The 17,211-nt window shown below is 37.5% G+C and overlaps 2 protein-coding genes and 1 long non-coding RNA gene across 6 annotated transcripts; 2 read left to right on the top strand and 1 right to left on the bottom strand.

The window, feature by feature from the left end:
• Positions 1-148: 148 nt before the first annotated feature.
• On the top strand, positions 149-3,997 carry LOC117625897 (beta-1,2-xylosyltransferase). The gene is made up of 3 exons (XM_034357486.1): positions 149-1,017; positions 1,644-1,793; positions 2,707-3,997. The coding sequence occupies exons 1-3, from the start codon at positions 343-345 to the stop codon at positions 3,427-3,429; spliced, it is 1,548 nt and encodes a 515-aa protein (XP_034213377.1). The 5' UTR covers positions 149-342; the 3' UTR covers positions 3,430-3,997.
• Positions 3,998-4,783: 786 nt separating this feature from the next.
• LOC117625913 lies at positions 4,784-6,876 on the top strand. The gene is made up of 3 exons (XR_004585466.1): positions 4,784-5,041; positions 5,337-6,356; positions 6,406-6,876. It is a non-coding gene; the product is annotated as an uncharacterized LOC117625913 (long non-coding RNA).
• A 50-nt stretch (positions 6,877-6,926) lies between these two features.
• On the bottom strand, positions 6,927-9,929 carry LOC117625912 (ribonuclease P protein subunit p29). Of its 4 annotated transcripts, none has more exons than XM_034357502.1 (9): positions 9,381-9,929; positions 9,241-9,276; positions 9,066-9,142; positions 8,728-8,993; positions 8,346-8,414; positions 8,109-8,167; positions 7,802-7,903; positions 7,511-7,617; positions 6,927-7,373 (listed from the first exon to the last, which is right to left on the bottom strand). In XM_034357502.1, exons 1-8 carry the CDS (start codon positions 9,610-9,612, stop codon positions 7,520-7,522), a joined length of 939 nt encoding a protein of 312 aa, XP_034213393.1. In that variant the 5' UTR covers positions 9,613-9,929; the 3' UTR covers positions 6,927-7,373; positions 7,511-7,519. The 4 variants fall into 4 exon arrangements, with proteins under 4 accessions (XP_034213393.1, XP_034213392.1, XP_034213394.1 ...); XM_034357501.1 differs by having other exon boundaries at positions 7,056-7,378; XM_034357503.1 differs by lacking the exon at positions 9,241-9,276 and having other exon boundaries at positions 7,079-7,378.
• Between the last annotated feature and the right edge of the window lie 7,282 nt (positions 9,930-17,211).

The following is a 17,211-nucleotide window of genomic DNA, read 5'->3' on the forward strand; positions in this document are numbered from 1 at the left end:
AATAAATTTTTATTTTTATTTACAATAAAAAATAAAAAAATAAAAAATTATAATTATAATTATAAGGAAAATCCTTGGTGTGTAAGGAATAAACTCAATGATCCATTAGTAACGCAAACACTATTTAATAGGAGCAGATCGAGAACTTCCTGGTTAGATCTCCCAGAATGTGTAAAAGCAGATATAAGTCTCCGCACTGGCCAAACTTCAATTGGTCCCGGCAGTCCACAACATAAGGTACTCAACTGCTGCACTTCTTTCCCTTTTCTCACAAGGCCAAAAGAACCCAGAAACTCAGAGCCAAAGACTGATCAGTTTTCTCAGAGAGAGAGAGAAGGAGCCATGAACAATAGGAACTTGTTACTGCTGAAGATCCTTCTGTTTCTCTTTGCCTTAAACTCTCTCTCTCTCTGCCTCTACTTCACTTCTCACTCCAGAACATTAACTCCAAGCCAAACCGACACCCAAGCCCGCCATTCTTTGTCCCTGAACCGCCTCCCCTTAACAGATCAAAATCGCCACCCGTACCGCTATTCGAAGCCATGGCCTATTTTGCCCTCTTACCTCCCTTGGTCTCAGACAACCCAAGTTCCCTTTCGCTCCTGCGAGGCCTATTTTGGCAATGGGTTCACTAACAGAGTCGATCTCTTAAAACCCAAGAAGGATTTGACCTTGAATCGCATGGGTTGGTTCAAGTGCTGGTTCAGTGAGACCTTGAGAAGCTCAGTATGTGAAGGAGGGGGGCTCAGAATGGACCCAGGGAAGATTAAAATGTCAAGAGGTGGTGAGATTTTGGAGGAGGTCATTGGGAGAGGAGAGGAAGAGGAGTTGCCTGAGTTCCAAACCGGTGCCTTTCAGATAGACGGAGGAGATGGGATTAGTGGAGAGGATCAAAGGCTTGTGACCCAAGAGTTTCTTGATGAGTATGTGCCTCATGGTGAGATTGTGAAACACACCATGAGAGAATTGATTGGGTCTGTTCGGATCGTGCCCACCACAGAGCTTCAGTGCAATGAGGTTAGTTGGGTTTTGTTAGTTTCTATTTTTGGATTTGGCAGTTGATTATAATTATGAGAGGTTTTAATCCATTTGTTGTGAGGGTTGATGTGATTTTGGTTTATAGGGTTTCAAATTGCTGAGCTTTCTTTAAGGAACTGCTGTTTTTTGGGGGTTTTGTTATATGTGAGTTTAGTGATAGGTTTTGGTTTCCTGGGTTTGATTTGCATTATGGTAATGTATTCTACGTTTTGGGAGTTTCCAAGATTGGAGATTTGCTATATGGGTCTGTTAAAAATGATTTTTTATGGTTTCGATTTTTCAAATCTGTGGAATTGAATGCATATGGTGCTGGAAGAAAATTTAATGGCCTAATTACTTGGAAGTAATGTAATGCAATTGTGAATGCAACTTTTGTTAATTACCGAATAATGGGGAGTTTCCTTATCTAAAGTGGATGCAGATTAATTGTCTGCTAAAATTTGGTGTTGAAATAATTTATATAAAGAAAGAAAAAAACTGCAACTTTGAGAGAATGGCTATAACTCAGCTCTTCTTTTTCTTCTTGTAATTGTAGTTAATGTTCTATAATGATTATAGTATTATTTTCTTCTTTCTAAATCTGGTATAAAAGTCTGTACTTGCAGTGGATTGAGGAGCCAACACTTCTGGTGACACGCTTTGAGTATGCAAATCTTTTCCACACATTCACGGATTGGTATAGCGCTTATGTAGCTTCAAGAGTCACTGGCTTACCTAATCGACCTCATTTAGTCTTTGTAGATGGACACTGTAGGGTACGTGTGATTGACTTTTCTTCTTTGCATATTTTGTTCCTTTCGTAACATTTTCGCTATAATACTTCCCATTCTACTGGCTACACAGGTATGTATGTGCACGCAATGCTAGGGGTGTAAATTAACTTTTTATCATGATTTATCATTCGAGGCATGCAATAGTTATTTTTTGTTTCCTTTTTATTGAAAGGAAGAGGCATACACTATTTCTTTTAACAATTTAAAAAAGTCCATATATTTTCTGGAGCAAGGAGGGCAGTTGATGTCCTTTTATATAAATGTTAAGAATATTACAATGATGATATTTCAGATGATGCTCTATACCCCTGGTTTCTATAATTCCCTGTCTAAGTTTCTGTGTACCAAACTTGGTGTAAACCAAGAACACACCTTTACAAGGCTCATGACTGATTGAGAGAAAATCAAAATATGAAACTCCCAAATTTTTTTCTGAACTAATCCTCATTAGAAATGAGATCCTTTGTATATGTGATTAGATGGGATGAATAGAATATTATCAGCCATAAAAGGAGGGACTTTATAGGTGAGCTGACTGTCAAGTTCTGACAGAAACCAGGACAGGGTACCAGGGAGCCTCTACAGTCCGTAATATATTGATAGTGATGCTCTTACTAAATATTTCTTCAATGGATGGTCTTCGCTTAAGATGGAAGCAGTGAGGATGTCCTCTTGAGGATAGAGGAGTATCGTTCGTTGGTTATTCTGTTTTTGTTGTTCTATATTCAATTCTTCCTCCTAAGATTTCAATGTTACCATCTATAGGAGTATAATGCAGCAATACTTTTATCAAATTTCATCATTTATAGTGAAAAGCATGTTGAGTTTGTTCTGTTTGAATGCTGGTCAATGATTCCCTGTTTCTGATCTCTCTTACTTTGGTGGTCATTTTCAGGCATCTCTGGAAGAAACATGGAAAGCATTATTTTCTAGCCTTAGATATGCTAAAAACTTTAGTGGTCCAGTTTGTTTTCGTCATCTTATTCTCTCACCTTTGGGATATGAAACTCCACTATTTAAGGGGCTGAATGAAGATATAAATTGTCATGGTGCATCTGCACCCGACCTGTGGCAACACCCTGATGACCAGAAAACTGCTCGATTATCAGAGTTCGGTGAAATGATTAAAGCCGCTTTTGGATTTCCAGTGCATAGACATCGTATTGAGAAGCCAGCCTCAGGTCCTAATGTCCTTTTTGTTCGACGTGAAGATTATCTAGCCCATCCACGTCATCATGGTAAAGTTGAGTCGAGGCTAAGTAATGAACAAGAAGTGTTTGATGCCTTAAAGAGCTGGGTATCTAATCATAAGGAATGCAAAATAAACCTTGTGAATGGACTGTTTGCACACATGTCCATGAAAGAGCAAGTCCGGGCCATTCAAGATGCTTCTGTTATTATTGGTGCTCATGGTGCAGGTCTCACACACATAGTATCTGCAATGCCAAAAACCGTGATTCTGGAGATTATTAGTAGTCAATATAGACGGCCACATTTTGCATTAATTGCCGGGTGGAAAGGGTTGGAATATCATGCCATTAATCTTGAGGGGTCATTTGCCAGTCCACCAGTTGTTATTGACAAGCTTAACAACATAATGAGAAGTCTTGGGTGCTGAAAATTATTTGGTTTTGGCAGAAACAAATCCATCTCAATGCTGGAAGCGGGAGTGATTGAGAATCCTTTCTGCCTTCTGTGTCTGTTCCATGTACCACCATTTCTTTTTCCTCAGGAATGCTAAAGCCGTTTTACACAATTCAGATAGAAGCTTGTTTTACTGAATATAGAGTAGATAACCAAAGTTCTTGGACAATTGATCTGTAATTTTAGGATTTACCTTATGAAACTTAAAATGTGGCTACCTAAGCAATGGTACTGGAAACTTGGAAGGTGTTGGCCTCACTTTGCAAAGGGATATGGGCATTGTGCAAGATTGGCCAAAAATCAGCTGAGGGAGGTAAAAGCAGTTTGTAGATGTGTGCGGGTATGGTATGATCCCTTGACACCCAAAATCATTGTGTTTTTGAGTTCATTTCATCAGGTAAATCGCCTGACCGGTTGAGGCATTGTGTTGCTTGTAGTATACTGATTCTTTTCTACTCACACCATATCATCTTGTACAATAGATTAATGCGTGTATGATTGTATCCCATTTTTGTTATATACTAATAAATTTGTTTCTTTTTCGTTGTTAAAACTAAGGTGGATGTTGCATATGCCTTCAGCAATTTAGTCTCGTACTGTTTCTTCAGAATAAAGTTCTCGAATGCTACGGATTGACAGGAAAATTACCAATGTACATGCATTTGCACAAAGGATTTGAATTTATTTGATGTGTAATATTTGCTACCTCAACAATATCACACCTATTCAATTGTTATGGTGGCACATGAATTGAGATGGTTCTTTCCAACTTAAGTGATCAAATTGAAGTGGTGGTTTTGAAAAGTACTTCAATTATTCTGTGGAACCGAGGTTTCTAATGTCCAAACCACCAATACTGAGCCACTAAATTTAAGCTACACGACTAAGTGGTAGACCTCCCTTCTTAAACCGCTAAACCAAGAAACCTAAGCCATTAAACCACATTAAGGAATAACTAACGATACAGTCTCTTTTTACTCTAATTAAAAGAGATCTACAACGATTGGCTACTCTCACTACTAAAGCCAAGGCAGATTCACAATCCCGAGTTAGAAGGATTTACGTGTGACATCCAACTGTCAGTTGCCATGGGTATGGATTTATATTGGAAATTACAGATCGCGTACCATCGAACACTAATGACACTACACACAGTGTAGGGACTTTACCAACTAAACCAACCCTCGTTTGCAAGATACCCACAAAGTTGTTGGTTGCAAGTCCAATATTAATCATCCATGCTGTAGTGGCTTATAGTCTACAATTTAGGGTATTGCAATTGATGAGCTGTTTGCTATTATAAATTTGGGGAAGGCCTCAAGCTCTAATCTTTTTTTTTTTTTCTCTCAATTCTTTTATATGATATGTGATCCATCTATAAAAGAGAATTGACAAAAGGAAAAAACTAAAAAACAGAAAAGACAAAAAATTGAATTCTGGTATGTCACAGTTGAGGGACATCGCAAAGCAAATTGACTTCTTGGTCTCTTTCCGTGGTCAAGGCAAAAGCTCTCTGCGTCGTCTTTCTTGCTCTGCCTGAGCCTCCGCGTTGTATTCCAAAAGGCGTAGCTCTCTCTCTCTTTCAGGTACAATTTATCTTTGACCGATATTGAGCTCTCATCAATTGTCTCTCAAATAAAACTGGTATCAGCTTAATTCACAGCTTAAATCACCAATATGGAGTACCCTCTATGTATATGATGAAATGCCACACAGAGATGTTTGTTCTTAGAACTCATTGCGTATGTTTTCTTTTTCTTTGTACAAGGAATGGGTAGTTGACTCACGTAAGTTCATATCTGCATAGAATTTCATTTGGAACCGCTTTGTTCTATAAGTTAGGTTTGTGAGATTATGTTTCTTGTTTGATGCATTGCATAGGGAAATTTGCAAGCAAAGGTCCCAGGAAATGGTGGTTTGCTTTCCGTCCACGCCCAAGAGGTTGGCTATGACAATAGGATGCTTCATTTCTGCTGCTGCTCTTTTTGCTTTTGGTGCTCATATCTCTTATGTCAATGTTGCCCCGCAACAAGCTCGAACCAAAGCTCGAAATGAGTTTGTGAGAGAACGGCTGAAACAGAAGTATGGCAAATGATAGAACACGCAGTATTGGCATATCGCAGTTGGGTTTTCGGATTGCATGCCGTTGAAAGAAAAAAATGACGATTGTGAATTTTATGATCATACCATTCAGGGATGAACATCCTGCTCTTGTTTTTCTTTTCTTTTTTTCTTTTTGTTTACATTGTACGACATACAACAGGGATGATAAATGATTTTGATGGCCATGATTTGATTGCATTTGGATGCAATTGATAGGTTTGAGAATCATAATTGAATCTGCGTTTTAAAAATCTTTTGAGTGCAATTTGGTGGATAGTAATGGTTACTTTCACAAAGAAAAGCATGGTGGAAAGGTGCCTGAATTGCTGCTTCTCTGGCTGCTCTGGTTTGCCATCCAAGCTCCACCATAAAGTGTTTCAAGCCCAAGCCACGACCCATATCCCCACAAAAACAAAAACCAGAAGACCCTTTCTGCTTCTCCACCAAAGGGTTCAAAACAACACGGTGTTGTAATTGGAAAGGAAGTGCCTTCAAAACCCAAGGAAAAACCATGCCCAAGGCAGCTTCTTCTTCTTCATCTGCAAGCAAGTCCAAAAAGAGCACAAAGACAAAAGCCTAAAAACCCATTAACTTGATCTCGGAGCTTGTTGGAGGGGACCCTTCCATTGGTGTTGTGGAGAGTATTATCCGCTCAGGTTGGGTTGGTGAAGTAGGCCTCACAATTGAGAAGGTGTTGAAGGTGCACCACAGTTTGGATGTTCTTCATGGTTTTGAAGAGTAAAGGAAGATGGTGAAATCCAAGTATGAAAAGGATCGGATTTGTAAGAGGGTGGAGAGGTTGGTGGTTGATGGGAATGAGTTTCCGGATTTGTAAGAGGGTGGAGAGGTTGGTGGTTGATGGGAATGAATTTCCGCAATTCCATGGTGCCGCCGTTACTTGTTCATTAGGGATCAATGGCTTATCAACCATTTGTAAAAAGAAATGCCAAGTTTGCAGGATAATAGCTTCTGGCTTTGACACCGGAGATAGGACCATTTCTTCGTCCACGAAAGTTGGAAGGCACATGAGAAGGCGGCCAAGGAATGTGCTGAGAAAGGAGAGTGTGCAAGGAAGGCCATTGTGGTGTGTGGAGTGATTGCAGGGCGCATTGCTCATTATCATGCACATGGACTCATGGATGAGGAAGATGGTGAATTTGATTCTGCCATGGAATGGGGGGGAGCAATTTAGTGAGCCCAAAAGGCTCGTGGTTTTGAATTCGGAGGCTGTGCTTCCATGCTTTGTAATCATATATAATGTCAAAAATAAAAATATTCCATGATTAGGAAGATAACAGATTTTCTTATGACTGGAAATCCATGTTTTGCACAAGCAAAGATAGATTTATATGCAAATAGCTGTATGCCTTCATTTTTTTCCTGAACTCTAAATTTATGAGAATGCCATACATCATCATAATCTTTGTTAACCAAAAAAAGAACTCCCATTCTGTAGTGGTTCAAACAGAAGGCCAGGCAGAGAAAAATATAGAAGACCTTCATATTTTCTTCATATTCCCAGCAATGGATTGTATAGCGGCATACTAAAGACCAGCTGGTACCTGCAAGAGTCCAGTCTCCATCCTGCTGTGATCAGTACTCTTCTCGAAGGTTCGGTGCTAAAGTAATCTCAGCTGCTCATCCGGCAGCCAGCATTGTCAAACGACTCAAACCAACGAACCACCCAAGAGAGCACCATGTCTTGATAACAAAAGGGGATCCTTTTAGTTGACTTTCACTGTTACTCAGCATTTCTGCAGAACTTGTTGACTGAATCTCTGATATGACTATCAATGATATTGCTTGAAAGTCCGACTGTTCTGCAATTTAGCACGGGTTGGAATATGGAATAAGTTATCACGGTACATTGAATATGAAAACAAAGTGGATTGTAGTAAAGTTGATTCATTATCAAATATTCTTATTATCATTATCAAATATTCTTTGATCACCTGAGACAATCACAAACTCAAGTTTCTTGAAGTGAGTTTGTCCCCATGCAAGGTAATCTTCCAGCAATCAACTTGAAATATAAAAACAGAAAACCTTTTGGGCACCACTGCAAATAACCCCCAAACAGATAAATGAAACCATCAGCATTTCCAATATTAGCTCACAGGGTGAGAAGAAAGCAATCATCTGTCATGCACGCACGTTTACATTCAGTGCAAAGTTTCATCAACACATTAGTTGTACCAAGAACATCTTAATTAATTTAAAGTTTGAATCAGCAGCTCAGTTACCTCTGAATTTATCATCCTGTGTAATTATCCCAAATGTTTCTGCTGTTTCACGAATCATGATACCACTCACTCCGGTGTAGGAAGTTACTTTACACTCAGCAACTGCCAGAAAATAGACAGGGAACTACAGTAAGTACAGACAGAGAGTTGGAATGTCAACAAGCCATGGTACATAGGTCACTGTAGTGTCATAAGAATTTAGGATATGACTTGGAAAGTTCTGATTAGAGGTGGATGAACAAAATATATGTTCATGACAAGAAAATCTTGATGGCTAACTGTTAACGAAACAAATTAAGAAATAAACCTGAAATAATAGCACCATGTAGATCTGCAGTAAGAAGACATTGAGCCAGCTGATTCTTCCTGCAGTATTGAATGAAAGTATAGTTAATTACAACATCAAAGACCAAACAGATGCCAAGAATATTGCCCCCTAAAACTAAAATGCTGAAGAAAGAAAGAAAGAACAAAATTATTGACCATTAACTAAACATGAAAAAGCGCATAACTGTGACATCTGCAAAGAACAAGACATACTCACCCAGTAGTTTTCAGAAGTTGCACAATATAGTCTTTCCACATCTCATGCATTGGCTTAAATTTATCAAAGCTGTAATCCAAACATCGGCAAGCATCAGGGTGAATCTTTCAAAGTAGAAGGCAAAATATAACTAAAAAAAGTGAAACAAAATTCTTCAGATCTTATCATCCACCACACAAGACAAATCTCTCCAGCTACTGAAAGCAGAATAATGTGATCATAAGCAGTAAAAACAATCCATTCCAATTCGAATTTTAAACTTGTGACTGTCAAGATCAGCAACAAGAATTTGGCCCAACCTATCCTTACTTTGACTTATTTTATGAAAGAAAAAAAAAATTGTCACACGTGGCAACCATAAGCTGAAAAACACAAATCTCACCAATGGAAATCTTGGGGCAAATCAAACAATCCATGCTTTTTTAGCTGCTTGATCGACATGCATTTTTTCGAGCGCTTTGAATGAATCTGCAACGCCCTGGCACGAGAGCCAGTCAAAACGCCACGTCCTTGCACGTAATTGTCAAGGAGGATCCAATTGTCAATTCTCTTGCTTCTGGATCCTTGCATGTACTTCTGAGCCGAGTCTCCACTCTGAAGAAGCTCGTGCAAAACCTTATCAACTTTACTCTCCTTTCTACCAGAGACCTGCATTTAGCAAAGCAGATGCTAAGCCAACAAGTTAAAGCAAATTTTTTGCATCAATTCACAGACAAGCACCTCAACATTGGTTGTCAGCAGATTCTCATGTACAGATTGAGAGAGTTTTGCATACGTTGGACCGCTTTCGTCGATATCTGCAGATGGAATTACAAGCAAAACAAACACACAAAATTAATCCAATTTACCTAAATTAGATTAACAGAAGTTTATATCCACAAAACTGAAACAGTACCTTGTGAATTAACATAACCAGAAAAAGTGAAAGCCCCTACAAATAAGCCACAAGAAGAATAAAAATTAAGTAAATTCAAACTAATATACAAAATAAGAAATAAATCAGCAAAAACAGAGCTAAGATTCTGCTGTGAAAACCTTTCTTTGATGGCGTTGAACGTGAGGCTGATGCATTGGATGACTTTGCTGAAGAATCAACAGCCGAAGAAGTTGGGATATGCGATTTCTTTCCAGCTTCCTCGGTTTTTGGTCTTTTTACAGTCTTCTTTTTTTGTAAATCAAGTTCAGCTTGGGCAGCCTCGAACCTTCGCTCCAATGCTTTCAAAGTTCGTTGCCGTTGTTGATCTTCAACGACTGGCTCACCAGCCATGGCTGCTTGAAAAGATTCAACCTTCTTCCTTAGCTAAACAACGACACAGAAACCTTAGGTACTTTCATCAAACACATGGCATGCACCAAAAACCAGAATCTCATTAGCTTAAGTGGCGCGCGCGAAGACGTTGAGAGCCAAAACGCACCGTTTGGTTAAGACGGAGATAACGTTAGGGTTGTTACGAGTTTGCGTTTCGGTGAGGAAGCGAGGTTGATGATGCACTCGTTTGGGCAAAGTTCAGACGATTTGGAATTGGTGCAGAAATTCAAAGACAGAGAAAGGAGGCCTATGCAGATGTGGAATTTGCCCTGACTTCCGTCGATGTCCAAAAATTGAAATTGGCCAATGCAAAATATATAATATAGCCGCGCGGCTAGACTATGTCTTTCCTTTTTATGAAAATAGCATCGCCGCGCGGCTATACATGTTTGACACATGGCGATTAATCACAAGGAGGGTTATCTTTTATATATACTAGCCTCCCTACACGAGCTTCCGCGCCTGCGAGAGGCTTTTTTTAAAAAAAATTTAAATTTATTTTAGAATTAAAAAAGATAATGGGTGGTTGTGTTCCCTAAAAATAGGATCCATTATCTGCTTTTTATTTTTATTTTTATTTTTTTAAATATGAAAAAGTGTGAATTTACCTTGTTATCCTCATTTAATTAATAATTTGAATTTTTAATGTTTGCATTAACCAAGGGCATTTTCTGGTATTTTGAATGTTTCACCATTCTCTGCATTTTGCTTTATATATATAGATAAATAGTACAGCCGAACGGCTATACTCTATTTTTCGATTTTTTTAAAAAAAGATTATCGCCAGGCGGCTATACTATTTTGACACGTGGCGTCACCCTCTTATATGTAAATAGTATAGCCGTACGGCTACCCATGGTTTTTTAATTTCTTTTTAAAAAATAGTATAGCCGATCGCTATTCTTACAGTATAGCCGTACGGCTGTACTGGAAAAACATAATATTTTAAAAGTATAGCCACACGGCTATACCTTTTAAGTAGCATAATATGAATCTCTCTTTTTTAATTACTTGGATTAGTAGTTAGTAATTATGTTTTAAGTATTATTTAATATAAATAATAATAATAATAATAACCCACAAAATAATTAATTACTATTTATTAAGTAATTAACATATGAAATATGTTTTATTCTTGGCGAACTTGAGTATGCTTCTTCTCTCAAACGCAAAACAAAAAAATGTCTTATTCTTTTTAATTTATATTTTATTGTGCAAAAATTTAAAAATAAATTATTTATTTGCATTTGGGTGTTTTAATTAAATTTCCCCATAGCCCAATAGGGTCATTTATATATGTATATATATAAGCTTATATTGAGGGATCCCTCAAATATGCTTATTTGAGGGACACCCTTGTAGGGCCCACTCTGTATTTTTTCACTAATCCAAACTATCTATTTTATAGATACTCATTCAAAGATCATCTCTACAAAAAATCACTTGAATCCGATATCATTTGACCACTCAATTGAATTATTGAAATTTTATTACTTTCTTGAAGCACCGTGTTCATTGATTTTGTATGACACAATTGGATATTGAAACGGTTTTCGATTTGTCTAATGTTTTGCAAGGATGATCTATGAATGTAGACTTAAAAAATAGTTGGTGTGGATCGTTGAAACAATATTTGTAGGGGACCCTAAAGGGTGTTGATAAGGTCATAATTTCATACATTTGCATGCCTTCTTTGCTTAGTAATTTTGTTTAGCTTCTCTTTATTTTGAGTCTCTTACCTATGTTTGTGTGTTTTGTAGGTTAAGATAGCAAGGGGATGACATTTGATACAATTCATGCATGTTAAGGACTGAGTGGCACAAGAGGAATATGAGCTTAAAGACAAAACCAATTTGAGCCACACCCCTTGTTAGTCCAGTTTCGTAGGTCATCTTGCAGGCCTCATTTCAGCAACTTACACAGGTCGGATGAGGAGACATCCTTGATAGAAGTTGTTCCAATGGGTGTTTATTATAACATATCCAAATTGCACCCCAACTGGATATATCTGGAGCCCTCAGCACGTCAAAGACTGAACCAAGTCCACAGAAATGTCATGTTGGCTACCATCACATTTAATGTGTCTACATCCCTAGAGCCATATGTTACACATGGGCAGCCACACATGGGAGTCAAATCAGCTCAGAAGCTCAGAAAGATGAACAAAAGTCAAGCTTTCCATAAAGAAACCATACCAAAGCATGTATTTGTCAGCTGGAGCAGTTGGCATATATGGGCAGCTGGAGCAGTTGGGAGCGGCTAAGAGAGGTGTGCTTCACCAGCCAAAGGGGAGGATGAAATTGCACTCTATAAATAGAGAGTTGTACACTCATTCAAGGGGGTCAGACACACACATTCACTTCATCCATTACTCCCATACACACATTCAGATTCACCACAAAGAGAGAAGGGATGTTGGAGCTGTCAAGGGAGCTTGGAGCTATCCTGGGAACTTCCTTGCTGCCATCATCTAGTTCTTCTCCTCTCTTTATCCTATCTATGTATTTTTTATTTTATGTATTCATAGTTATGTCTAATTAATCCATTTAGTTAGGGCTTAGGATGAAGCACTAGTCATGAATATTCAATGCTATGGATGATTTTATAGTTAATTGATTTCCTTACTTTTATTATCAAGTTGTTAATCTCTAGTTTATTATGTGCTTGATGTATGTTTTCTTGGAGTAGCTAACTAGGATTTTATGCATCTAGCACAGGTTGGGAAGGGGTTTAGATTCACCAATTCTACTTTCCTTTCACAAGCAACACATGAATGGCCTAAGAATCATTCAAGGGGTTAATAACCATAGGTTGACTAGGACAGATACCATGTTCTAGGACTTGTGTGATTATCATATTCTCAAGGAGCTTAATGACTCTTGTATGCTTTATTCTAAGTAGATACCATGCTTAGGTTGCATATTAGAGATCACGTGTTGTGTAGATACCATGCATAATCACATGCCTTTGGAGAATCATGCATCCTGCACCTAGATACCATAGGCTTGTATGCGATAATCTATTGTTGATGAAGCTTGAGTCAATTTCTATGCATTCATAACTTGGATAGGAAAACTAGTGGTGGATTCCAAGGCTCTAACACCTCTCAATCATTGTTTCACAACTTGTTGATTGCTGCCAGTGTTTACTTTCGAGCACTTTCATTTCACTTTCTTCTTTTCCTTTCAACAACAAAACCCCCCATTTCGAGTGTGTGTGTGGTGCTAGGATTCTGTCCTAGACCTTGAGTAATTAGCAAAAGGCATTGTTGAATTCGACCTTACCTTTAGCTAGTTAGTCAGTTTCTTTGTTCTAAGTTTTTCTAGCATTCTAAGTAATTTAACTTGGAACCAAGTTACCATTCTCCGTGGGATCAACCTCATATTTACATAAGCTATACTATAAACGGTTCGTGCACTTGCGAGAATTAAAGTTGCTGTTTTTAATAACTCATTTTAGTTGTTAAGAATTGGCTCAACATGTGTCCCTCCAATAAAATTATTTAAGGGATCCCTCAATAGATATATATATATATATATATATAATTAATAAAAATTATGCAAGGGTGGCTGTGCTGCGATTGTGGACTCAGTAACATCCTTCCTTGCTGATCCAACTCTATCAACTTATGCTTAATAGTTCATACTTGAATCAATTTATCTTCTTTTGTACTTTCATTGTGTAGAAACTGCGATATAGACAGAGGATGAAACCGGAAGGAGTCATCAGTTGATGAACTTAATGCACATTTTAAAAGTTCAAACAAGTCTAGATTGAATACACTCAAATTTTTATAGATTTTTTAGAAGTTCATTAAAATCTAAAATTGATTACAACCGGATTTTTAAAGTCTTTTAAAATATTATAGAATGCTAATTCAATACACCCCCTAAGTGAGTCTCTCATGAGGAACCTTATTGGCGGAACCTTATTTGAGGATAGCTAACAGCCATTGAATTAAATTTGACGGTTGCCTCAGCCTGAATTAGGCAAACTATCCATAAGTACTTTTCTCTTAAAGTATCGTATTAATTAATTCAATCAGTCAATTATAATTTATAAAGTCTACTGTATACTCTAATCTACAGTCCCGATCTCTAATCTAAATAATAATATCAATCAATATAAAATTCTAATTCAATTATCCAAATAACAAAATCAATATATCAAAATTATATCAATAAATTCTAATTCATAAAAAATACCACATATCTTTTCTTCTTCTTTTTTGCCGAAAAAAAAAATACCACATATCAATCAATACAAATTCTAATCCAAATAAGAAATAAGTAAATCAATCAATATCATACCAATAAATTCTAAAATTATATCAATTTCATTAAAATGATAAATCTAAAGCCCAAAATAATATATGTAAAGTAAAGGATTATCACTCACTTGGTGGTGGCGATAGTGATGGCGGGCAAGAGGTGGTTGGTTGTGGTGGTCAAGGTCCAAGGATTAGTTCGGGTTTTGAGTGAGGAGAGGGAAATTTGAAAATAATTTGGATTTTGGGCATTTGGGGGCTGCTGTAATCAAGTAAGAGCCTCTTACATGGCATTGAGTCGTGTCGTGTTGGGTTCATATTGTGTCGGGATAATAATCGTGTCAATAATGTTCAACCCAAGCCCAACCCATTTAATAAACGTGTCGTGTCAGGTTCGGATCGTCTTAAACAGGTTACCTCATTAATAACCTATTTACTCATTCCTACTTTCCAATAGATTCGTACACTTACGAGTATTTATAGTTGGATGATTAGCACATTAATTTGTGTTGTCAAAATTTAAAAAATAATAATAATTAGAAAAATATTTCTTTCACATTTAAAAATAAAAATAAAAATAAAAACGAAGGGGGGAGGGAACATGGGACTACATTATTTTTTAAAAAAAAATTTTAAAAAATAAGAACATCATGGCACGCTTCCTGATTCCACAATAAGAGCCTTTACTTTGGCCATCTGGACCCCTTCTCTTAGGTTTTCATGCACAGCTTCTTGACACTCATAACTTGAGCTCCCAAAGATCACATCCTTAGCTTGAGCATAACTTATGTCATGATCTCGTTGCTTGCGTTCACCTGGTTGATCCAGGGCTTCCAACTGCTTTTGCATGTCTTGAGAGTAAAAATCTACAATCTTTGATAGCTTTTGATTCTCTTCCTGAAATATTTCAAGCTGATGTCGATTCACTTTCGTCATCTCTGCCTTCTCCTTCTTTAAACTCCTTATAACACGCTGACAATCTTCAACCAAACTCTGCTCTGCCACCAACTGAGCTCTTAATACATGCACCTCATGGGATTATGAGGCGATACCCCACACTTGCGGCAAAATGTTGCACATTGCACTCTCAGTGCTATGGCATCACTCACCACTTGATTATTGTCCCTCGTCCCCAGCACATGCACATCGCAAGGAGTCACCAAACTCCTTGCAACTCCAATGGAAACATAGTTATCAATGAGTAATGAGTTGTTTACGGTCACTGGTCCTCGTGAAGACGCAAAGTAGGGCAGTCCCTTGCCCCCATATATGTGTTGGCGGAGCTAGGTTTAGATCTAGAGAAAATAGGAATGAAGATACCATTTTATTTTTGAGTTTGAGGAAATAGGTTTAGATTGAGAGAATTGGAAGGAAGAAAATTGGCAAAGCTAGGTTTTTTGTTTTCTGAGTTTGAGGAGTTGTGATTTTTTTTTCTCCCCTTGTTTCCTTTTATAGACGTCCATTATGACACCCGTTTTTTATTTTTCCCACATTCCTCGAGCTCCACACATGTAATTTATGCTCCGTGTTTTTCCCTATTATCGTGTTTTCCACTTCCTGTTATCATTTCCGTGTTTTCCACCTCGAGCTCCACGCCTCTGTGATAATGTCTTAATAATAATAATAATTTTTAATTTAATTACTATATATATATATAAATTAATTAGAAAAAAGAAAGAGAGAGGAGGGAAGAGAGACGGAAAAGAAAGAAGAAAAAATAGAGGAGAGAGGAGAGAAGGAAAAGATAGGGGAAAGAAACAAAGCAAGAGAGAGGGAGCAAGGGGTTTCAAACCCATAACCTCTTTTCTTAAAGTCCAACAGCTTACCACTACTCCAAAAGAGATCCTTCATCCTTGTATTATAAGTGTATAATTGTAATATGTATTATAGTCTATCATAATTTAAACGGGTTGGCGAGTTGACCCAAAATCCACCCATTTATTAAATGGGTCATAACAGGATGACTCGAAAATTACCCAATTATTAATCGTCCGAGTTAGGGTCGTGTTTTTCTCATGTGGGTTTTGAGTCATGTAACGGGTAGTATCTGAAATTGTATTTGTTTTGTTTTCATTTTAAACCTGGCTCAAAACAACGCCGTTTTGAAGTCAGGTTTTTAGAAAAAATTAACTCGCCTGGACCAAAGCAGTGTCGTTTTGTCTAGGCGCTTTTTAAAAATGACTGGCGCTTTTTAAAAATGACAAAAGTCATTTTTGGTCCCTGTAGTTTGGCACTTCAACCACTTTTGACCATGTAGTTTCAATTCTGTTAATTTTGACCCTATAGTTTCGTATTTGTAGCAATTCAAGGACAATTTAGTATTCCTGTCAATTTCTTTGGCAATGCAAGGGGCAGTTTCGTCAACCCAAAACCCTTGAGCATAAAAGCTCGTCTGAAATTCTCCCTATTTCATATTAGGGTTCGAAATTCAACCACTACTCCCAATTTTTGAAGAACCCTAAACCTAAATGACCAATTTCAAGTCCTAATATGAAATTAGAGGAGTTTTAGATGAGATTTTATGAAAAGTCTTCAACGGACCCTCAACCCTTGTGAGTTTCGACAGAAAAGAGATGTCATATGCTCTGTTTTTCTTCTAGGATGCCGGAAAAAAACCTTGAAGGGTATATCACTTGTGTCTGCGCAAACAGATTAGCAGAGCTTGTTGGACAATATCAAATGATCCAAAAAAAGATATCATGCCATGGATAACTGTGGTAATCATGCCATTTATAAACTCCTTGATCGGTTAGCCAAAAAGAGACTGAACAAGACAAGTGAAAAGCCATATCTGGGTGGGATGAAAATTGAAAAATAAAAAATTATCATGGCCACCCATAAAGCAACTGATCAGTGAACAACTAAAAACTGTACAAAAATACAAGATACACAACACTCCTGCGTTCAGGAATATAAGTTGTCTTGTCTGCAAGTTATATGTGCTAGGGGTAGAAAATGCCAACGTTTGATCAATTTTCTAGCCAATTCAGAGTTCCTAAACTGTTAGACAATCATTAGTCCCAAAAGTTAGGACACGCAAATTCGCGTGCACCATGAAAACTAATAAGGAAATGGGGAATTCAAGTGCACCTTGAAAACCAATAAGCACAAAATCATATTAGGTTTCCACGTGAGTTATATTAGATTAGTGGCGACGTTTACTTGCAGCTCATTACCTTTCGCGGTCGGAAACAAATTATTAGCAGCGTTACATTACATCAACCTTTTTAATCACCAGCGGAAAGACCCATGTCTAATCTTACTATTTGGATTCGATTTAATCAGCCTCT

Source organism: Prunus dulcis, chromosome 4 (assembly GCF_902201215.1).
Source record: "Prunus dulcis chromosome 4, ALMONDv2, whole genome shotgun sequence".
Lineage (NCBI taxonomy): Eukaryota > Viridiplantae > Streptophyta > Magnoliopsida > Rosales > Rosaceae > Prunus > Prunus dulcis.